General features: G+C 33.2%; 1 protein-coding gene across 32 annotated transcripts in view; it reads left to right on the top strand.

The window, feature by feature from the left end:
• Positions 1-25,377, top strand: part of Tomosyn (syntaxin-binding protein tomosyn) — a 171,222-nt gene that overhangs the window by 88,547 nt on the left and 57,298 nt on the right. For 28 of the 32 annotated variants that reach the window (XM_073978864.1, XM_073978857.1, XM_073978886.1 and 25 more), the window contains 12 exons: positions 7,466-7,701; positions 7,975-8,072; positions 8,159-8,347; positions 20,988-21,122; positions 21,188-21,251; positions 21,307-21,514; positions 21,578-21,653; positions 21,723-21,877; positions 21,979-22,160; positions 22,274-22,438; positions 22,497-22,805; positions 22,883-23,022. In XM_073978864.1, the coding sequence (XP_073834965.1) occupies positions 7,579-7,701; positions 7,975-8,072; positions 8,159-8,347; positions 20,988-21,122; positions 21,188-21,251; positions 21,307-21,514; positions 21,578-21,653; positions 21,723-21,877; positions 21,979-22,160; positions 22,274-22,438; positions 22,497-22,805; positions 22,883-23,022 (1,844 nt within the window). In that variant the 5' untranslated portion in view covers positions 7,466-7,578. Of the gene's footprint in view, positions 1-2,645; positions 2,689-7,465; positions 7,702-7,974; positions 8,073-8,158; positions 8,348-20,987; positions 21,123-21,187; positions 21,252-21,306; positions 21,515-21,577; positions 21,654-21,722; positions 21,878-21,978; positions 22,161-22,273; positions 22,439-22,496; positions 22,806-22,882; positions 23,023-25,377 lie in introns of all 32 variants that reach the window. The other 4 variants (XM_073978875.1, XM_073978881.1, XM_073978870.1 and 1 more) reach the window with 1 other exon arrangement.

The following is a 25,377-nucleotide window of genomic DNA, read 5'->3' as shown; positions in this document are numbered from 1 at the left end:
TACACCGTTAATAGACGACTACTGAAGAATATAAATCCAAATAATTTGCATGATAAAAGTAATTATAAATGTCAATATATTCATATTATGAGCTATGTAGGGGGTGGGGCGGCTACGCCATGATAGGGGTGTTGTGGGTTAATGTGAGAAATATGTCAAGTTTAACTTAAATTGTTTATGCTATTGATATACAACGCTATAATGTGAAGTTGAAATCAAATATTGTGCTAAACCTATTTAATTTGGCAAAAATTTCATTTTTATGCCTAAATTCAAGGAACCTGCTTCAATTAACGGCTAGAATATGATTCTTTTTGTAAATTTTAGAATCATTTTTGATTATTAAATAGAAAACATGTTCCTTTTATGCATAATGTTGATATTTGAGGAGGAAGCATGGTAAATGCCAGTTTTAGAGTCCGTTGATATATGTCCTATGTCGATGGCGAAGCTACCCCATGGGTGGGGAGGCTTCGCCACTTTTTAGACATTTTGTAAATTCTCAAGAATAATATTTTAAAAACAAAATTATAATCATTTATATATCAAAACTTGTAGTCAAGACATGCTAATATTCTTACCAAAAATAATATTTGGAAAAAATTTAATGATGTCGATATGAGAACATATTGAACAAAAACGTGGCGAAGGCGCCCCATGTTACCATATATTTTTTTGGATCATTATGAACATAATAATATTGTTCTTAAGCGGAACGGAATTAAAAGATATTCATTTAAAAAATGGTGAACTGTCAAAGCCATAGTTTTGATTTTAACGAAAAAATGACAGTATTTTCGCTATAAATCCGTCGAAAATGTGCAGTAATCAACATTAATAGTTATCTCATTCGGTAGTTTGTGAAGCACGTACAGTGCTGCACAAAACATTTGCAACTCAGATGCCTATATCACATTTAGACTATTTTTAGTGACATTTTGTGTTTTGAAATATGTATATTTCTTTTTGCAATTTGATTCTTTATTGAGCCTACTTTCTAGATTTAAAAATGATTATTCAATTACAGAAATTTGGGAAATATGGAAGGATCACGTGTTTTAGCCTGCTCAAAACATACGCAACTCCGTGGTTCGAATATTTATTACCTAATTTTAGTTGAGTTTTTTTGTATTGATTGTCATAAGATGGTTTTAATCAGAAGAAGGGGGCAAAAAGCTTTCATGAGAAATACATTCTATGCCGCCTATGTTTAATTTTGACAGGCAAGTATGCCGAAAACAATACAATTCTAATTTTTTAACAAAAACAAATGTTATGGTCCGAAATTTGTATCAAAGATTTGCAAAAATGTTTATTTCTGAAAATTGTGGATCCAATGCAGTCCAGAAATAAATATAAAAACATGGCAATATTTAAAATTGAGCTGTATACCGCGCAAAAAGTGCTAAATTCGCGATAAGATGGGAAGGAGGTGAATGTACAACTATATCTATTGCAGAGGATTTATGTCGAAATAACACCACGTACACATCACAGATGTCGTATAAGAGGGTGGAGGGATAGGCCACTAAACGTATGTATAACCACGTAAAACTAGTAATTTTTTGCAAATATTTTTTGTGTTCTTGTCAGACCCGACCACCTCAAGTGATCTAAATTCATATAGGACCCTAAAATGGACTCTACACTATTAAATATCTAATAAAACATTACTATTTAACAATTATCCTTAGAGACATGATTCCAAAGAGGATATATTAATTTATTTAGTTAACTGGATACCTTTAAGTTAAACCTTTTATTTAGTATCTGGACTCATCAGATACTAAATAAAAGGTTTAACTCACAATATATTATCAAAACACAAATAATATCTTCAGATTTTGATTCAAATTTTCTCAGTTGCAAATGTTTTGAGCAGGACCAAAAGTGAGTCCGACCTTCGTTTTGTGTATTTTTGTAAAATAAGTGCAATTATTGCCAATTTTTTTTAAATCTTTAAAGTGAGTCCGTCCTTTGCCTACAAAGGAACATTAATTACAATCATGCCAAAAATACGTCAGGAACATCATTTTTTCTATCGGAATCAATGACAGAACTAACATTGTTCCACAACATCCCATACGGGACAAGGGAGACTTCTCTCATATCAATGAGTGCACCCCGATTCATATTTGTCTCAATGATATGGGACCTACTGTTTATCGCCGAGTCCGAACGGCGTGTCCTAAGACACCACTTGTAGAGAAGTTTTTCAAGGCTTAATAAATACTCAGGAAATGTCGCCAACATTACTGAGGGGTATTTTGCCACCGTTGAAAAATGTTTGGTGTTGCCTGGCCGGGGGATCGAACCACCGACCTTCTGCGTGCAAGGCGGGCGTGCATACCATTGCACCACGGTGGCACCCCAATGACAATGACAGAACTACTAAAAACAAAAGGGAACCGAAAAATTTGGAAATTATTAATCGATTATTGTTGTGCATCATTTTTAATGCTCAATTTAAAAATGCCCATTTTTTATTTTTTGGTATATTTATTTTTAGTATATCGGTATTGTAAACGGAATATTTTGGTATGCCATCTTAAAGACAACTTTTCAGCGTACAAAATTGTTTTTTTGAATTCTTAAAAAATATCAACTCGATTCCAAGTAATCAACGTTTACATTTTTTATTTCAGGTTGCATCATTTTCAGTGACAGTCACTGTATGTTGAAACTGAGGTATGGGGTATAGCAACTTGCTAAAAAATTATACTATACCCATAAGTTTTGAACCAATTTCTGTAAAATCAACTGTGCTACACGATTTTGTAAAATAATAATTTGAGCGGAAGCTGTGGTAGAATTAATGTAAAAATAGGAAAAATGCGCTGAAGAAAATGATTTTTTTATATTAATTTCCAATTAGTGGATTTTCAAAGTAATGTAGAGCTTAATGCTCCAAGTAGAAGTTAAAGAATATACTTCAAAGATGAAGTTCCTTATGTATAATTTTTTAATATATCCACTACTTCGGCCTCAATAGAATGCTGACATTTTAAATTTTCCTTGCACGCAGAAGGTCGGTGGTTCGATTCCTCGGCCAGGCAACGTCAAACATTTTTCAACTGTGGCAAAATACCCCTCAGTAATGTTGACGACATTTCCCTTGAAAAACTTCTCCAATTTGGTGTCTTAAGACACGCCGTTCGAACTCGGCGATAAACAGTAGGTCCCTTGTCCCGTATGGGATGTTGTGGAACAATGTTGTTGTATTTTTTGTGGTATGGTTTTTAGTTGACCTTTGATCTTTAAATTTCTTCTTAATTTTTTTGTTCGGCTCTTGTACATTTATGATTCCCTATCTGTGTGGTTTGTTTTCCGTGTTTTTACTTGTCTTATTAATTCACAGATCGTTCTGTTCGGGAAGTCATTCATTCTTAAGAATGATTTCAAAAATGAAAAGAAAATTCGAAAAAAAAAACTTAAGAATGAATGACTTCCTTCAAATAAGGAAAGATTCTCGAAATGCTGGTCATTATCAATGTTCCTACGAAAAAAAGGGTGAATTTCAAAACTGGCACGGAAAACTGTGCGCAGATTTACAGGAATGCAATACAAAAACATCAAAAGTGAAACGAAAAGTTAGTTGGAAATCACCAGTTATGAAGGACAGAACATAAAGCTGCATTCCACGTAACACTTAAATGTAATTATAAATTGTTAATTTTTGTTTATATTTATGTAAAATGTTTTGTTTTTGTTTAATTAAAGACAAAAAATCTCTGATGGTGATCGTCGGAGACGACCGAAATATTGGAAAATAAAGATATACAACAAAATCAATATTTGTTTTATTGAAATGACCTAGAGCCGAACAAAAAAACTTAAGAAGAAACTATTTTTTAGTTAAAATTTTACAACTGTCATACGATTCCCGTGGAAATGAGTGTGAATTTAGTTTTTTGCATCCTGAATCGTCTAAAGCCTTCAATTAGGTCGGCGGATATGATTCCCCTTAAAATGTGGAAAAACTGCAAAAATGGTTTCGCAAATATCGCGTATTAAAACGGGTTGGGGTGTTTCATTTTTATGATCGATACGCCTGTTTAAAATGTGCAAAAACAGATATTTAAAAACTATCGGGATAATAATTTTGTTTTAAAAATTGAGTGAGATTCTGCATCCATAATGTAAAAAATCGGAACAATACATGTGATGAAAAATTGTCTTTTATTGGAAAGCCTGTACTCTTCCCGGAAATGTCTATATACTAAATGATGAGCTTTTTAAGTTTATAGACACCCGAATTTCCAATGATACCGCCTTTTATAACGTCAATAGATCAGTATTACTCACCATGATAAGGGCCCAATCCCTACGCTCATATGTTTTTCGAGGCCCAGACTTCTGGCTTTTGCTAATAATCGATATAACTGCACTCTGGACTGTGAATTTTATTAGATTGAAAACTTAAATGTGAAGAAATATAAATTTTTTCCGAAGTTTCTGACTCTTGTACCGATGTTCATGGTTTTCCCCTATGACCCCCACCCCACCGATGAAGTACGTATGACTGATATCAGTTTTAAAATTTTACTAACTTATAAACTTCCCAAAACAAACTCAAATGATTTGAATCATATCAAAAATGATTTTTTTTTTAAATATTGATGATTTTTGCATGCGATTTGGTTCAGTTGCATATTTTTTGACCATTAAATTTTAAGGCGCGTTATGTATTTTCGTATTTTGTGGTTATTATATATCGAATCAAAGCTTTTTATTTTCTTATTTTTGAAGCATTAAACTACACATAAATAACTGCAAAAAATACCCAATTTCACTTTCAAAAAAATTGTTTAAAGACATTTTTCTAAAACGTGCAATTTGGTTGCAAACGTAGTGGTCACCACTGTACATGCATTTTTGAGAAACCTGTTTGAGGAATGAAATTAGAATATAATTTCAAAAACCTGGCTTCAAAATGTCAGCATAATTTAATTGTAGGCACAGATCAAATTTTGAAAAGTTATACATTGGTGAGATTTTCCTTATTTAGTTGTCTTCTACTTTTACTTTGACAGGAAAATCGTGAAAAGAGTGGATTAATCACAAATAAAAGAAAAAAGAACACGTTGGCTTCAACCCATTTTTTATATATAATATAGCAACAGCTTCGAAGTCGAAAAAATTTAATTTTATCCAAAATCATTAAATTTGTATAATATACAACCATAATTCGCGAGTTATAAAAGGGTAAACCTTGGCTTCAGCTATGTTATATTTTTAAAAATATTGCCCATATTGCCTAACGGCTAAGTGTATAAATACACGTTCGATGAGCGGGGCGTTTAATAACAACTCTCGGTTGTAACGCTCAGTGTGTAATTTTTTTTTTTAAATGAGCCATATTCTCACACTGCCCAAAAAGTTGAATTTTGATTTACTCTTGGAACCAAAGTTGTATTTCTTGTCTTAAACATTAAAAATTGTGAGGGAACGTTCTTATACCTTGTTTCCACTTCAGTTAACCCTCCCGACTAAGTTCCGCCAAAGGTAATATTTATTGTAATTAGATATTCCCGGTTTAAGACCTATAGGAAATTGTTTACATGTAATATGATTTGGTACTCTCTTGGTCTATATGGTAACCCTCTTAGTAGGGATATTCTATACCTAATATTGTAAATACTTGTTAGTAGTTAATCTTTATTATGAATACAATTCATAAAATGTCGTGATTTAATATTTACTTAATAGGTATTTATCGAAAACATATTTTTTTCATGTTAATTATTAGTTTTGGCTATTATTGTTGATCTACGTGGGTTAATTCTTTACTTATACATTCAGTCTGGTCTTGAACAAGTCGAACAACAAATTTTTGCAAAAAACGATATTTTTTATCACAGCTATTTATCTTTTTCACTAACTATACATGAATTAGTTAGTGTATTACACTTTGAACACAAATTTTGGGGCAGAGATAATTCCCTTGGTGAGTATATTAAGAATCCCAAAGGAAAGATGCGCCGTGAGTCAAACTTCCGCGTTATGGCGTGATGGTGTGTTTGCTAGACAATCTGTAAGGCATCAGGAATTAGCGTTATGTATTTGGTCCCTGTTGTCTTTGCTTATTTTTGAGATGACATGTCTTCAGCCGAATCGAATGAGGATTATTTTCATAGAGCACTTCGACCTTCTAAATCGATACCTTCAAAGTCATTTTCGTCCTTTATTTTAAGAGCCGCTATAAAAGTACCACAAGATGACGTTTTTCAGCTTCGAAATGTTCTGCAAAAATTTCGCTCAGAAAATTTTAGGTACGGCCCTCATTGACCACTAATCACAAAACACAGTTTTTTCTAAGCAAACAGGGGTAAATGTCAAAAATGACTATAAAAACGCGACAAAATCGATTAGTTGTCAATGAGAGCTGTGCCTAAAATTTTCTGAGCGACATTTTTGCAGAATATTTCGAAGCTGAAAAACGTCATCCTGTGGTACTTTTATAGCAGCTCTTAAAATAAAGGACGAAAAGGACATTAAATGCAGCGAGTTAGAAGGTCGAAGTGCTATACGAAAATAATCCTAATTCGATTCGACTGCAGACATGTCATCTCAAAAATAAGATAAAGCAACAGTGAACAAAGATATAACGCTAATTCCTGACGGCTTACAGGGTTTCTAGCAAAACCTTGATCACGCCATAACGCGGAAGTTCGACTCACGTCGGATCTGTCCTTCGGGGTTCTTAATATACTCACCAAGGCCTTTCTTCCCCAAGAGGAATTTTCCGTGCCCCAGACTTTCTCCTCCATTTTGTTGCACAGTGTTAGTTAGTGTTTATTTTCGTAGTGTGAAAACAATTACTTTGCAAATGTCAAACCGATCAAAATTCGAACATACAACCAAATAAATAATGTACCTTAAATCTCAATAAACAACTTTCTAGAACAAACGAACTTTGTAGAAACGGTTCTTAAAGGTCAAAATAGCAAAACATACGCGATTGTTATCCTTTTTTCTTCGGTTCTGGTTCACTGATAGTGAACAGCTCAAAATTAAAGAAAACAATACAATAACGCGCCAAAGATTTCAGTAAACAACTTTGTTGAACATACGAACTGTGAAAGGTTCTTAAAGAGCAAAATAGCAAAAAACTTTAGAAAATATTCGGTTCTTATACTGTTTTCCACAAACTCATGTTTCGTAGTAGCTATATTACAACCCGTCAATTTCAGGTAAACTTGTGGCGTGTTTTCCAAACTTGTATCGACCTTGTTCTAAAACCCTTTTGATACAGTTTTCTTTTTCTACAATACTCATACCCTAGATATTTATCTCAATACTTTAATTTAAATGTTTTTATTTTTGTTCTATAGCTCAGCATCATTTACGGATCAAATACGAATTATTGTAGCTTGAAATTGCTCGAAATAATTAACCTTTTTCTTCCATTAAGTGCTAAAACTATTGACTAATTGACTTTTAAAATCTCTATTTTTACTTTTAGGGACGAATGGATTATTTGTAAGATTGGCAACAAACTATCGAAATAGCAAAAATATCCACCAACAAATTTCTCTGCACAGCAAATTTTCTACAACAACATTCTATATGTAAAAAATGAAAAAGTTCACATTTAGAGGTGTTCTTGATGGATTTCGAAATACGGTTCAGCCACAAACTGCACGACAGGAGCAGGAGATTCATGAAACACTACGACCTGAACATTTTGCAATTAAGAAGGTAGGAAAATCTTAATGTATCTTCGCGGAATGGAAGATTAACTGTGTGTGTGAACAATAATTTAAATCACAAACATATAAAATTGGCTATAGTTGGCGTTTGTTTTATTTGGTAGTGATTATTTAATAGGCTATCATAAGACACACGCGGCTATGGCCGGTTTAATGACTACCAGCGAATTGTTCTTATTATTGCATTGTAATATTATTTTCCATTTTCTGTGTATAAATGATTTTAATAAATTCTCATTCTTCTAACACTGTAATCAATTAGACCTTTCGTCATGGATTTCCATATTCCCCATCGGCTTTTGCATTTGATCCGGTACAACGGCTGTTAGTTATTGGCGACAAATCAGGCAGTCTCAGATTGTATGTATCGAATATAATTATTTCGTATGCTTGGCTTTCGTTGTACTATCTAATGTTGGTTTTTATTTTGTTTGTATCTTTCAAAGATTGGGACGTCCTGGTGTGGATACGCATGTTAGTCATGAAGGTGAATCTGCTTGCCCCGTAATTTTAGCCGAATTTTTAGTCAATGATGGCAAATTGGTGACCGTGACCGCTGATGACACAATTCATTTGTGGAATATACGCCAAAAAGTACCTCAAGTCATACAAAGTTTAAAATTTCAACGGGAAAGGTAAGAAATTTATTGTTAATTTGTTTAAATTTATTTTGTAATCGTTTTACAGATATGATCATGTTTTTCTGTTCTAGGTAGAGTTTTGTTGTTTTCTTTATGTTTGACTTGAGCGAAATGCTTATATATGTACGTTATATTTTGTTTTTCAAAATAGTCAGGCTTAATCCCATAGTCATTGTTTTAATATTTTATTAAAACAACTTTAATTTATAAGTGGGAAAAAATTGGCTATGTTTGCAAAGGGGTAAGGCAGGGTAGACTATAGTTTCAGATCTGGCCACAGATCTTCATCAGTTCCCTTGTATCTTGTTTTTCAACAAGAAACTTTTTATACCCAAGTGTCAATTGCTCGCTCAAATAGATACGTACATATCCAAAGAAACACAACAAATCTTTCCCACTGCTATGCGTTTGTTGAGTCTCAACGAAAAAAAAAACATAACTAGTTTGTTGGTATTGCTAACAACAGCAATAAACCAAACTTTCGACGGTGCCTGGTCTCACAATTAGGAGGGTTGGCGGTTTTTATTTGAGATGATGACTTCTATTTTGTTTTTCAAAATAGTCAGGCTTTGGATACGTATCTATTTGAGCGAGCAATTGACACTGGGTATAAAAAGTTTCTGTTGAAAAACAAGAAACAAGGGAACTGATGAAGATCTGTGGCGAGATCTGAAACTATAGTCTTCCCTGCCTTACCCCTTGGCAAACATAGCCAATTTTTTTCCACTAATAAATTAAAGTTGTTTTAATAAGGACACCACTTGTAGAGAAGTTTTACATGGCTAAAATACTCAGGAAATGTCACAAATGGTTATGGGATGGGTATTTTGCCAACGTTGAAAATTTTATGTTGCCTTGCCTGGGAATCGAACCCGGGACATTCAGCGTGCAAGGGTGTGCATTCCATTGCACCATGGTGGGACCCAATGTACGTAATAAGGGTTGTCAATTATTTTATAATATCAAACACAGAAATTAAAAATTATTTTTCTAGTCTTTGACGAATTGATTTTCTGACCATTTTTCAGAAAGTCCTATAAAAATATAATAAATGCATATTTTTTATAGGACTTCGGAAAAATTAACAGGATAACACAACCATGCTTTTTTTGCGAATTATTGAGATACTAAAGATGATTATAAACCCAGCCTTTAGGCTAAAGAGGGTATATACACTTTCATACGACCAAAATGTGCCTCATCGAAATAATGGTTTTATACCCCAGTATGCTTAGACGAAATTGGTTTTTTTTCAACCGATCCGTCCAAAATTTAGCGGTGGTAATATTTTGTCCAAACTTAGATCAAGTTCCCCACGAAAGTTCAAAAGTAGACATAATAGATCAGATTTGAATATGGGCTATATCGAATATGGACTATATCCAATTCTTAGGGTATCACCCACACAGAATTTCAGTTCAGAGCAGTTCAAGATCTCATCTAGAATCGTTTTTATTTTTTTGTGCAACGAGTGCTCGAGGCCTCTGTTAGGAAGGCACAATTTTTTCAGTTAGGAACAAGTCCGCACTTCCTGAGAAAATGACCTGAAAGCTGTAAAACCCCAACGGCAACTTTGCATGTCAAAAATTTCTGCGAATCTTAGAGAAAGTTCGAAGATAGTGCTTATCGGGCTACTACTTTTTTCATACGTTCCCAACGCCACTCATTCCCACCTCTACCGACCGGGGGGCGACCTCCCACTTTCCTGAAACTGGATATAGACCCAGAGCCAGATTGAACAAGAGAATGAACATACAAACAAAATAAAACACTGTTACAACAACAACAACAACCTCCTTTTGAACGTAGGGATCGCGTACACAACATGATCCGGATAATGGTGAATGGTTGAATACCAGCTACAGATTATATATTTCCAACAGCCGGTTAACTTACTTATATACTAAGATTAAAAACTTATGAGCTCAAGAAAGAAATTTGTCTAGACTTAATGATGTCTATGTTTGCTATACAAAGAATTGAAATCATTACACATTCTACTTAAAGGTACGATGAAAATCAGTATATAATATTTGATAGTTTCTACTAGATCTAATAGGAACATTTAATCTAATAGAAGAAATAATGAAGTCTGAAGGTATATCGCCATTTAAAATGTTCCGTACAAAAATAGTGTTCATCATTATGCGTCTGCTTTTTAATGTGAGTAATCGAATTAACTTTAGCCTGCTAGTATATGAAGGAAGGACAAAGTCACTTTTCCAATGAAAACTTCTCAATGCAAAGAGTAAAAACTGTTTTTGAACGGATTCTATTTTATCGGCATAAATTGCATAGTGAGGATCCCATATTACCGACCCATATTCTAATATAGGCCTAACAAGGGAAACAAATAATTGCTTATACCCTAGACTGCATTAAGATCTGCATTTACATTTTGCCTGACAGACGACGGTTCCTGCATTTACGAAACAGCTGATTACTGGAAGACAACTGTTTTGTTGCAGGGGTGCCAAGTTGGTGGTTTTCCCGCTACTTGTGGTGATTTTTGACGTACAAAAACCACTGTTTAAGCAGGAATGTCAACTGTTTTAACCTTTAAAAGTGGAGGTTGGTGTAAATTTTACCCCTTCGATCATATTTTGTTAATTACTTTCAAATGATTTGAGCGATCGGTCTAATTTTCTCTGTATCTTCATATTTCCTTAACATAAGTAGGCAGTAATGTTTTGGTTGTCATATGACTAGCAAGTGAGGAGATATGCTTACGGTGGTGTAAAAATTACCCCACGTCCAAGTTCTTGTCACTGTGGCACAGAAAATATTTTACCACCACCTCCAAACTAACGTAAGTATCCTATGTAAAAAATGACGCCACGTCCAATACGACGTATGAATTTCATGGAAAAGTTTTGACCACACGTCAAACTCTGCATATGAATTATATATTCAGCATTTTCAATTAATCCATTTTTACAGCAAATCAGTGTTCCTATAATAAGGTAATTGCTAGAAGAGGACGATAAGTTCAGCAACGTTGACGGTGATGGTCGATCCCGAATTCAACATAACCAAAGGCTACTTACGTTAAAATATTACTAGGATCTTGGGCAAGGACTCAATAGCCCCATCCAAAATATATCCCAGAGACTCGAAAATATGTTATATATGCTTAGTAGGCATAACAAAAAACTACACATACCTGTTTCCAATCCAATAAAGGAATGTAAATGGGTTGCATCATACCCATATGTATGTGTACAGTGTACGATCACTATGAATGACAAATCTACTATTTGGTACCCTGCAGAAAAAACCTGTGTTTTTGAATGATCTTTGTATTTTTATTAAATATGTAGGCAAGACTGTCAAAAAATGTAATTTCACGTTTTTAAGTATTGTTATATTATTTATTTCTTCTAAAAATAAAATATGTCTTTTTTGTTGGATTAAAAAAGGTCTGTGAAATATAGAGCCTAATTTGCTATATAAACAAAGAGTGTGGTTTGATTTGATATTATTTTATTATTTGCTGACACAATATCATGCAACAAATGCCAAATATTATAAAAATAAGAAAATATATAAAGAAATATTTAAGAATATGTATAGGGGTAAAATTTACCACCACGTCAAAAAGTACGTCCTACATTTTCACCTCCAAAGTTAAAGGTTAAGGAAAAAATCGCTACAGACCTATGGTGCGAATGTGGCTGTAGCGATTTTTATCTCGGAACAGTTGGCATCCCTGTTTTGTTGTTGTTTGCCCTGAAATTTGTTGTTTTCCTTGTGTCTCAGAGCATGCATATACTCTCTCTCTTACATGAATACGGGTTCTCTTTTACGGTATTGCCATATTGAAATACCTAAATGTACATTAAATTCAGTTTGATTTTGTGCATTAAGAATGTGGATAATTCACGAATTAATTTGAATTAAGACAATTAATGCAAATTAACGCTGCCGTCTGTCTAGGCTATTAGTAACATATGGGTCTGAAAATTTCTTAGCCCATCGTTTTATAAAACCTAATACACCATTGGCATTATTCACCATTGATATAATATGATTATTAAAATTTAATTTTGGATCCATTAAAATGCCGAGATCAATAAACGATACTACGGACATCAAAACTGTCCCATTAATGTTATAATACCCTGAAATGGTAGAATTTCCGTTTAATTTTTTTTAGGTTTAAATCCATGTTCTTAAAATCATATCACAGAGCGAAGCTATTTAGATCATTTTGAAGTAGATCAATACTTTCTTGAGACTTATGAGTATAGTAAATTTTGACATCATCTGCATACATAAGTAATTTTGAATTGTGTACCGATGAAGGTAAATCGTTAACAAAAAGTAAAAATAAAACTTGACTCCCTTGTGGAACACTAATCAACTTTGATTGGTAATCTTCAAACAGAACTAACTGGGATCTGTCATGTAAGTAGGAAGAAATCCACGACAATAAGCTTTTACTAAAACCAATGCGATCTAGCTTATATAAAAGAAGTTTATGATTCACTCTATCAAATGCTTTACTAAAATCCTTATAAATTGTATCACTATGTTTACGTTCTTTAAACCCTTTAATAATATCAGATGAAAATTGTATGGAATTTGTAATAGTTGATAGTCCATTGCGAAATCCATGCTGTGATGGACTCAGAATAGATTGTATTTTATAAGAAATAACTTCAGTGATTAATTTTTCAAATTACTTCGGTATAGCACTTAATTTTGCTATACCTCTATAATTTGAGACATCACTTATACTGCCAATATGATGGGAAATTACCTAATTTTAAAGAATAGTTGAATAGCAAAGACAAAGGCGTGGCCAGGGTAGTATGACAATGTTTGAGTACCATACTAGACACACCATCATGACCAGAACTTTTAATTGCTTAAGCTTCCGTAAGTTTTTTGAGATATCATCCCTTTGAATATATGACAATGAAGTATGATCTGATCGCGATAATTGGTAAGGGTATGGAGTATTTAACTGGCATTCTTTTTGAGAATAAGTCGATGCAAAAAAATCAGGAAAACATTCGTAAACATGAATTTAGTATTCTTATCTATAGACAGCGGAATCCTATGCAAATGCATATATGGTTAGGATGGTCGTAGAGAAAATCTGATTAGACAGAAACTCGTTTTATTACAAAATAAAACGAATTAGCCCCAGAAAATTTTGCATATCGTGCATATTTTTACATATCTTCATAAAATGAGCATATGCAAAACCATATGCAAAAATATATTCAAAGATTTGTGGTCTTAATATCCCACCAAATGGCTGAAAATTGGTATTAAGTCTTCGTTGGAGGTATAAAACATTCCACCTGAAATTTGTCGGCACAGGTCCACGTCTTCACATAGCCGCCATAGAATGGTACCTCCCGATTTTCGGTATTTTGAAGGTTGTGGCCTTAATATCCCACCGAAATGACTGAAAATTGACATTTTGTGTTTGTTGTGGGTATAAAACTTTCCACCTGAAATTTGTAGGTATAGGTCCACGTCTTCATATAGCCCCCATAGAACGGTACCTCCGGATTTCTGGTATTTTGAAGGTTGTGCCCTCAATATCCCACCGAAATGACTGAAAATTGGTATTTAGTCTTCGTTGGGTGTATAAAACATTCCAACTGAAATTTGTCGGCACAGGAGGTCCACGTCTTCACATAGCCGCCATAGAATGGTACCTCCCGATTTTCGGTATTTTGAAGGTTGTGGCCTTAATATCCCACCGAAATGACTTAAATTTGGCATTTTGTGTTTGTTGTGGGTATAAAACTTTCCACCTGAAATTTGTCGGCACAGGTCCACTTCTTCATATAGCCCCCATAGAACGGTACCTCCGGATTTCTGGTATTTTGAAGGTTGTGCCCTCAATATCCCTTCGAAATGGCTGAAATTTGGTATTAAGTCTTCGTTGGGGGTATAAAACTTTCCAGCTGAATTTTATCGGTATAGGTCCACGTCTTCATATAGATGCCATAGAATGGTACCTACCGATTTTCGGTATTTTGAAGGTTGTGGCCTCAATATTCCACTGAAATGATTTTTTGGTATTTTGTCTTCGTTGTGGGTATAAAACTTTATTTATTTATTTGCTTTGCAATTGAAGCCAATTTATATAATTACATTCCACTTGAAATTTGTAGACATATGTAGGTCCACGTCTTCATATAGCCCCCATAGAACGGTACCTCCAGATTTCTGGTATTTTAAGGTTGTGCCCTCAATATCCCTCCGAAATGACTGAAATTTTGTATTAAGTCTTCCTTGGGGGTAAAAAACTATCCACTTAACATTTGTCGGTTTAGGTTCAGGCTTCATATAGCCCCCATAAATAATGTAATCATCTCTTTTGGCCGTAAGGCTTTGTTTACATGAAAGAATTTTAAATAAATAAATAACAAAGATATAAAATGCATAAATTTTTCATATGCAAAAATTTATGCATTTTGCATAATTTTGCATGTGTCATATGTTTCGATTGCAATGTAATCAGTAGTGGGATTCTGTAACTCATTTTTGCTGTTACCGACAAAAATCGGTAAAATTATATCACAAAATTATGACTAAAAACATAAAGAAAAGTTGGCATCACTGTTTGTGTCGGTAGAGGCTAGCGAATACTTTATATTCATCGTTAACTTACCGAAAAATTTCGTTAATTATCGAAATTATAAGCATTTTAATTTTACCGACAATTATCGAAAGCATTTTAATTTTACCGACAATTATCGATAACAGCAAAAATTAGTTACAGAATCCCACTACAGAAGTCAAAAATATGCCCAGTCCCAAAATTTGACATAAATCGGACCAAAAATAGGGGTTGCATAAAATTCCGCTGTCTACTTATCTATATTTTAATAAACTACTTTAGAAACAAAAAGATAAATTTTCACAGTAAAAAAAATATTTTTCAATTTTTAAACGGGGGCGCACAATAAATTTGACTTTCACACAACAGGGTTGCCTCCCCCACAAAAGTTCAGAAATATTCGGGGAAATGGTACTCGCGACATCTCTTGAACGGAGCAACCGATCTAAACATAGTATTGTTCCTCCATCACAAAAGTTCAACGTTTTTGTATAAGTGCAATTTAAGGTCATTTCGAGGATCCTTTGGAAATTTTTACGGAAGCTACTCTTGTGGTCTTTTTAAAAGTGATATTATGTTTTCTTGTCCAACTCCACCCTCCTGATATAATTATCCAAAAGCTCTAGATTGTACGGCGACCAACTGAAATTACAGATGGGCGCGATATCTATCGAAAGAAATTACTTGAATGAAAATAAGATTCACTTCCGAAATGGACTATGTTGGTCCCAATCTATAATTTCGTCGGCAAGTTCAAACGTCCAAAAAGGTCACAAAATTCCAAAAACCCCCTTAAATACATAATTTTTGGGGGGAAAGTATTTTGGTTGTGTAGCCGGTATTCGATCTGTCCATGCATAAAAGTTTCAATTCCCACAGGCTGATGTTATATCTCTGTCGGCAAAGTCTACTGATACTTTTTTACTTATTTTTACTTTCAGTCATTTCATAGTTCTAAAAAATACATTCAGCCAATAAGTTTCCAAGGCTTTTCAAAAAATTTCAGCGGAATTATAATTATTGATAATTAATTAAAACATCACGGAATACTAGTTGCGACTGCTAGTTATGCCATTTTTTCAAAATAAGATAAAATATGTATGTATGTATGTCACCGTCAACATCGAAGGAAATAATGAGAATATCATTCCATAGAACAACAAACGGTTATGTACTTTTTCTTACAGAAGACCACTTGGTCTTCTCTTATAACAAAGGTAGACTTTCTCATAAAAGACCGGTCTTTTCCTAGGAGACCAATACCATTGCTTATAGTATACAAATAGGGTTCTCATAAAAAATTATGGCCCTAGCTTTTCTCATACAGTTGGTTTCTCATAGGAGATTAATATCACTTCTATAAAATGCAACTCCTTATTGACGATCAGTATGATTTCTCTTCAAATACTACAAAGTCATTCATAGAAATGCAGTAGGTCTTTTTCAAAGAAGACAATAATGACTTATTATTAGACATCGCATATTTGCATATTTTTTATTAATAAAGATACGAAAATTCTGATTGGACCAAAATTCGTTTTGAAGAAAACTGAATGCAATGACAGGCTCATATTTTTTATTTTTTTTGCATATTTGCATATTTTACATATGCACAAAATATGCAAAAAATATGCAAAATATATGCAAAATATGCAAAAAATATGCAAAATATGCAACTAATTTTTTTGACGAAAATCGTCGAATTAAATTTGGAAAGTCTTCAAAAAGTGTTCTAAATTAAGTTTATTGTCGTTAAACGTCGATTTCTTAGCAGATTTTTATGTTATTAATTATTATTCCGCCACAGCAATAAATCTGGACTAAAAGACTTAGAAAATTTCCTATAACCCAGCCTTCTTATTACAACATAAGTTGCTTTCTAATACAAATTTGTTCAAAAACTCAATCAGAAATATCAAAATGAACGTATCCAAATATGTTGATAGTTTCTGCTCGGCCAAATTGTCTGACAGAATAACAAATGAGCTAGATATTAAGACTAAGACAATATTTAATATTACATAAAATCTTTCATATTTTACTAAAAACATATAACATATAAAAACATATACAGGGCAATCATGAATATTTCCCTCCGAATTTTCCGCACGGAAAATAATTTTAGAATGTGAAACTCTTTTAAAATCAATATTTGTTAAAAGTTGAAAGCTACTAGATTCGCCCCATGATGGCATATTCTAGTCGAATCGACAAAAATATTCCCTTTTTTGGGCATAAATATGGAAAAAATTGTGAAATTTGGGAAAGGAAACAAATTATGCACGGAATTTTTATTCATGATTGCACTGATAACTATATTTTAATACCCTAAGGGTATTATGTCTTAGTCAATGAGTTTGCAACATGCAAAAGGAAACGAAATAGACCCACAGTTCCTTTTTATAATCTGCATAGATTCGCACTTATCCATCTGGCCAGGTCTTTTTGAAAACAAAGTACAGGTCACATTTATAGACCAATTCGCATAAAAATTGGAGATTTTTTGGCCTAGGGCGATCCCTGTTTATTTTCGTAAGAATCGATTAAGATTTGGATAATGCACCCATATATACAGTATAATCTCGATAATCCCTATACCGCAGGTTTCGGCAGTGTATCAAATTGTCCGGATTAACGAATAGTAAAGAAAATAAATTATTTTCTATGATTAAATAACTCGTGGTAGTTATATAATACTCTACGTGCTCTAAGTGTTAAAAATAGTGAGATTTTTCTATACGACAATCCGGACATTTTTATTGGCATTGCCCGTATTTGTTTCTTTCCTTACTTTTTACCAATTTACAATGCAACAAGACTCAATTTTCCCCAATTACAGAAAAAGCCAATCAGATTGTGAAAGTAGAGCTAGAAATATGACGTTTTTAAAGTGTACATCAGGATGTAAGCAAAACACGGGACAGATGTGAAATTTCATTTTTTTGGGAAATTAAGATTCCTTGAAATCTTTGCCTTTTAGGTGTATAGTGCCTTTGGCAACTTTAATGACTATTTTGCGTCGAATATTTTTCTTAATACAGTCGAAATTGCTTATAACGTCGGTCAAGGGACCGACGGAATATGTCGCTATAACCGATATGTCGTTATAAGCGATAGGGCTATAAAGGGCCCCAGAGATTTGGTACTTTTGGATATCGTCGTTATAACTGATATGACGTTATAAACGACGACGTTATAAGCGATTTCGACTGTATATTTATTTATATCCTAGACAACAAGACTAATGTGTTATAAGAGATGTTATATCCTTGTACTCGATAATTTTTTCTAAATGTTGCAAACAATTTTTACAGCAACTCCTCTATTAAACAACTGTCCAAATTCGAAGCATTTGTAATAATTAGTTCAAATTATCGAGTACACGGTCAGGTATAAGTTAATTAATTGTATATTTTATTTTCGACTGTGTTATCAAAATTGTTTTCCTGTAGCAGGAATGAAAGAACTATATTTTTTAGCATTCCAAATGCTTTTCTAGCAGAAATATGTGAGTGGTTTTGCCATGTTAAAGATAATTCCAAGGGTTTGACTTATTTTATCACTACCACGCTATTGTGTGGTTTTTCTGAGTGATGTCATTTTGCACTAATCATTTGGTGTTCTTCGCATCAATTTTAACTACATACCACTTTAAATAAAACTTGTTGTTTTTAAAAATTTGAAAACAACAAAACCCGAGATTAAGCTCAAATTATTTAACAACAATAAAATAATACATATCTCAACAAAACTGCCAAAAGTGAATCTAAAAATAATGCATTACTTTTCGTCGAGGAGTGAACATTTCCCAATTCTGCATTAAGCGGTTGTATGCTTACAATATACATATAAAATTATGTATTTTTAGTGCATTAAACTAAAACCATGTCATCAATATTAAAGAGGCAGTTAGAGCATTTTTCCAAAGAAGCTTTTTGACCACAAATATAGGACTAAAACTATAAAATATATTCAAATCTAATATGTGGATATTCAAAACGTATACTTCTAATTATAGTTATATTCCAGAACCTGGAATCGTAAATGGTACTTTAGCACTTTTTCCCATTTTGCGCTAAAAAACGAACCCTTTTTCCAAAAACTAGAAAAAAATGCGCTTTTATCTAAAGAAAAATAGCGATGACTAACTCTAGCTCCTTTGTTTTTTTGCTAGACAATTTTGGCCGATTAGAAACAATCCCCATATTTGGACATGTTGATTTTGACATTTCTGATTGAGTTTTTGAAATTTTTCCATTATCTATCTACATTTGTATAGGAAGCAAATTATGTTGTAATAGGAATGCTGCGTTATTTGACATTTTCTCACCTTGTGAAAACTGATTTAAGACTTGTTAGTCTAGATTTATTGCTGTGGCGGAATATCTGGAGAGTCTCAATAACATAATAATCTGCAAAAAACTATGTTAAACGTCAAAAAAACTTAATTTAGAATGCTTTTTTGATGATTTTCTAAATTTAATTAACGATTTTTGTCAATAAAACACTTGCATATTTAGCATATTTTTTGCATATATTTTGCATATTTTTTGCATATATTTTGCATATTTTTTGCATATTTTTGATATGACCCCAAATATCGAAAAATTGACCCTCAAAACGCCTAGATCCAAAATTTGAGTCCAATCGGATAAGAAATAAAAAACATGCTAAAATCCGATGTCTACTTATTATCTGTTGTTCAGCTTTATAATTTGTTTTTGTTTTGTTAGGATTTAAATACATACATATAAAATGTTCTATTTTGAAAATCTAAATGAATTCTACGTACGAATTGTCAGCGGTGCAAACATTAATTATTTTAATGATGTTCATATCGCGTAAGAATTGAAATATTCAAGAAACTAATTTCCTCCTATTTCTTATTTTCTTTATTTGCAACAATAAAACAACAATACAAAAGAACCAAAAAAAAAACATACACTAATTATTCATTGAAGAAGGTGAATTATTGGCTTATCTAGTGCCGAACTATTTCAGTTATTATGCCAGCTGTAAAATGTTGTGTAATAATTGATATTTACAGTTTGTTTGCTTACTTCCTTTGGGAGGACATATCGCAACCTGAACTTTGCAGACATTTGGCGATAAGAACTAGGTATTGGATGTAATTACATACATACAAAAACAAATATTTGAAATAGGCGTCGGTAACCACACCAGGCAACCTGTACAACGTTGACATACTACGACGCATAATTGTTATTGAGAATGTCAAAAAGTCGTCATATTAGATGTTAATTGCTTTACTTTGCGATAATAAGGCCAGATTGTAATATCCAAATTATGATAATTTGGGAGGGTTTGTTTACATGGAAACATGTAAATAAACAAATGACTTACAAACACATAAATGTCTTAAACTTTGTTTTCTCTTTCTGTAAACATACAAATCGTCACCAAAAATGCCCGAAGACGAAACCCACACCCAAATCGAAATTAGTTTTTGAAATATAATCTAATTTGACGAAATATAATCTAATTTGCACGTGTTCTTGTTTCAACTTACTAACTGATGACATACGATATAGTAAGTTGTAATTCTTTTTAGTATTGCTGAAAATAAATATGGCAATAATAAAAAATACAATCACAGTGCTTATGCTTTTATGTTATAAATTATGTTTGCCTAAATCTGAGTTCAAACTCAATTAGACATCACGGAAAATTACCTAATAGCGTGGAAATTATCCTTAAACTAATGTAAAGACTATGAGCGACCAAAATGTAATCTCTTCCGCTATATTCATAATTTCGACATTACAGTCACAAATAAGTTAAAACTCTAGCTCTTCTAAGAGCTACAAGCTTATTTTTTAAGAATTTATAATATTCTTTAGAAGATGAATTGCTCAAATACTAAACAATCAGTATGCCTTTTTTGGACTATGAACACTGACATTAGTAGAACGACTAATGCCGCAGGACTCATGAATTTTTTAACGCGGTGTAACGTTAGACAATTGGCTGTAATAATTTCATCTTAATTGTTTTTTTTTTTTTTTTTTTTTTTTGTATAAATTCCAGAGTAACATGCATTCACTTAGCTGTGGCGAGCAAATGGTTATATGTTGGCACAGAAAAAGGCAACATTCATGTGGTCAATATCGATACATTTGCCCTTAGCGGTTATGTTATAAATTGGAACAAAGCAATTGAATTGTAAGTGAATAACACAAAAAAGCACAATTTTTACACTCTTGCCTATCGTTTCAATCTTAATATAGGGGTAGAGCTACTCATCCTGGTGCTGTGATTGCATTATGTGATAATCCAATAGATGCAAATAAGGTTCGTTTGTGGAAAAGTGTCAATAAAATGTGTATTAAAAAAAAATATATTTCAGTTGCTGCTTGCATACGAATGTGGTTTGCTGGTCCTGTGGGATTTGAAGGGAAAATGTGCCGAAATACGATGGGTTTCTTCGGATCCAGTAAAATCAATAGCATGGCATTATGAAGGCAAATATTTTGTATCCTCGCATAAAGATGGTTCCATATGTTCATGGCCCATGAGGCCGACTCCAAAACCTCAATCCTTAGTATATCCCCACGGTAAGCCCTTGACACAAAATTACTTGAAATTCACCATATTTTTATAATGGAATTTTTTTTCAGCCAAAACGTCAAGAGATGGTACAATGGAAAAATGCAATCCCATTTTTAAGGTTGATTTGAAAGCTTCTGAATCTGGGTAAGTTATTTGTTCATAACTTTTTCTATTCCAACCAAGTAATAATTTTAAAAATATTATTTCTTACAGAGAAACTTTTACAATTTTTTCTGGTGGCATGCCAACAGAGAAGGGAGCAAAATCCAATTGTATTACAGTTATGGTGGGGAAGACGACCACAGTGTTGGAAATGGAACATACTGTTGTTGATTTTATAACTCTTTGTGAAAACCCTTGGACGAGTGGTGAGTGTTGGTAGAGACATCTGATCTCTTTGCTAGTGTATGTGAGAATGTTAAAAATGCTAATTTGTTTGTTTTTCTTTCGTATTTTCTCGCTTCGACAGAAACACAAGAACCATATGCGATAGCAGTACTCCTGCAGTATGATTTAGTATTAATAGACTTACTTACACCCGGTTTTCCATGTTTCGAATCGCCTTATCCCATGGACTTACACGAATCACCTGTTACATATTGCACTTACTTAACTGATTGCCCCTCGGATTTGGTTCCTGCTTTTTACTCTGTTAGTAGGCTTGCAATTAAAATTCATATTTGCAATTTTGAAGTTTATATTTAAAGTTCAAATATGTAATAGTGTATCTTTCCAATCCATCTCTTTGTCTGTGCGTGTTTTAGGTTGGCCGTACTACGACATCCAAAAAAACTGGTTTCTCGGAAAGGGAATGGCCTGTATCAGGTGGAGAATGGTCGCCAGCGTCTTGTAGTTATGCCGAAATAGTCATAACAGGTCACCAAGATGGCACATTGAAATTTTGGGATTCTGGTGCTGGGTCATTACAGGTATTTATTCTCAAAATTCTCAAACTGCGGATAAAATTGTAATTGTATATTTTTTTAGATTTTGTATAAATTGAAAACGGCAAAAATATTTGAAAAATCCAAATCCATACAAACAGATAACAGTACAGAACATCCTCTGGCTATCCAACTAATACATCTCTGTTCGGTGTCAAGACGTTTGTGTGTTGCCGGTGCTATGGGCCAAGTTATTTTATTTAAATTTCGCAAAGTTGAAACGACTTCAGAAGTGCTGGTTCTGGAGATTCCAATACTCTTTGAAAACTTTGACGATATTTATGGTACTAGTCCCGAATGTGATTTTATACCACATCAAGTTCAAAAAACTGAATCTAGTGAATCCGATAAGGTATAAATATTAGTTATTTCTTCCAATTATTATAAAACTTAATAATTATTTTGTTGATTGTTTTTATTTTTTAACAGACCGATAACTTGTTGCGTGTTAAATCGGGAGCACAAAGAAAACCTCCTGGGTTTCAGTCACAATTGGTTTGTCTGACTACCGGTCCAAATAAAAGAACAGTTCAAGTGACATCATTATGTATTAGTTCAGCATATGGATTGTAAGTAATTTAATGATTTCTTATATGTTATAAAGAGTTTTCATAAAAGGTCCATGCGCGAACTTTATAGTTAAGGTTATTTATTTTTTTTTTTTTTGAAAATGTTAGTAGTAAAAAAATATATAACAAAACATATGACATATGGAGGTGGGACTGTACTTATAATATCACAAAGAAGTGCAGCGCAAAGAATGTTTTTAAAAATTATATTTGGTAGTATATCTGAGGTGATCTCTTCGGTTTACGGTCATGTCGTAAGAAAGCTGTAATCCCAACAGAAAGTATACGCTGCTCCACTTACAAAATTGCTTGATAAAAGCTCTACCTGACCGGATAAAGTATCACTCCAATGACAATGTCCAAACTAAGAGGTGGTTTACACTAGCTATCAATGTCATATGATAACATTCCGTATCTACCCACTCAGGCAATGTGGAGACGTAATTTCACTCCAATTTTGCTGGTGTGGACGCAAAAAGTAAATGGCGTAAGGAAAATTGCCAATATTGCTCATATTAGCGACTGCATAACGATGTAAAATCTCAGCACATATGACATTGATAGATAGTGTAGACAACCTCGAAGCAAGCACCTGAGAAATGCGAGCTGTAATGCAGATTTGTTCGCCCATTGTACGACTTAGAGTACCCAACTGCTATCTGTAATTATGCAGTGAATGGCATTAGAGTGTGAACAAGGTGACATGTCCAGAATTCAGTATGAAGTGCGCTGCAAAATAAAAAGAAAGTGCTGAGAAATTCGTGCTAGAATGCAGTTTTGTCCACCCATGGTACAACTAAAAGTTTCGATCTTCAGTCTGTAATAATGAGAACAATGTGATATGTCCAGGATTCAGAACTAAATGCGACATTTTACCAAAGAGTGAAACATAAAACTGAAACTTTCAATATTTAAAAAATTTACATCACATAGCACTATAGGTAATTTGCCGTGTTTTTGAGGCAAAAATGAATAACAGCGGAATTATAGGATTTTTTAACTTTTTAAATTATTTATGTGTAAAAAGTGAGATAATACAAAGATTTCTTCCAATGCAATTTTCATTAGTTTTCTTATACCCAACAAACTGTTGAAAACAATCACAATCACAATTTTGTCCCCGCGAGTAATATTTTTTGAACATACGTTAAAAAAGACGAGTTTAGTACTCCTTTAAACCTTATCAATGATTAATATGTAAAAGAGAGATAAAATAAAGCTTACTACTGCCGAACCGTTTATAGAAAACCACGGATGTAACAAACAATTTGTCGCCCTTACTTATCACGGTGTGCCTTAACTAATTTTAAATGGAAGGTGCTTACACCTGGGAAGTTTTTGCAGATTCTGAAACTAGAATGCTCATAGATGAGAAATATCAAGAAACAAAAAAATCGCCGGAGGGATTTTCAAATAAATCGCGATTTAAGTTCACATTTTTAGGGGTTCTTTAGGTTTTCACGATTTTGCTTGGAAACCGCGAGACATATGTAAATGGGCTTAAAGAAAATTTTGTAGCTGTGAAAATTCTCCACAAGATTGACTTCTATGATATTTTCGTAGGTTTTACCGTTTTTGAGATATAGAAGTTCAATTTGAGACAATGCACTGACTGTATCGCCTCCTTATAAAATAATGTCATTACTGCAATTTCCCAAATTAAACTTATATATCTTGAAAATGGTACAACCTAGGAAAAAATAAATCATCCAATCTTGTAGAGAATTTTCAGAGCTTCAACATTTTCTTTTGACCCATTTTGATATGACTTGCGGTTTCCAAGCAAAATCTTGAAGACTTAATATAAAAACCTAAAAATTCGAACTGAACCTCTATATCTCAAAAATGGCAAAACCTACGAAAAAACCTAAAGGTCAGTCTTGTAGAGAATTTTCACAGTTACAACATTTTCTTAAGGCCCATTTACATAGGACTCGCGGTCATTTCGATACGACTTGCGGTTTCCAAACAAAATCGTGAACACCTAAAAAACCCTAAAATTGTGAGTTTTAATCGCGATTTATTTAAAAATCCCTCCGGCGGTTTTTTCTGATGTTTTTATTTTTCGTATCTATGAACATTGCTGTTTCAGAATCAGTGAAATCTTCCCATGTGTAAGCGCTTGTCATCAAAAGTTAGTTAAGGCGCATGATATTGTTTTATAAGGAGGCTATACAGCCAGTGCATTGTCTCAATTTGAACTTCTATATCTCAAAAACGGTAAAATCTACGAAAATATCATGAAGGTCAGTCTTGTGGAGAATTTTCACAGCTACAACATTTTCTTAAGGCCCATTTACATAGGACTCGCGGTTTCCAAGCAAAATCGTAAAAACCTAAAGAACCCCTAAAGAT

This window comes from Musca autumnalis, unplaced genomic scaffold (genome assembly GCF_047663935.1).
Source record: "Musca autumnalis isolate F117 unplaced genomic scaffold, ASM4766393v1 scaffold_3, whole genome shotgun sequence".
Taxonomy (NCBI): domain Eukaryota; kingdom Metazoa; phylum Arthropoda; class Insecta; order Diptera; family Muscidae; genus Musca; species Musca autumnalis.
The sequence above is the reverse complement of the archived record's forward strand: the minus strand, read 5'-3'. Positions and strand labels throughout refer to the sequence as shown.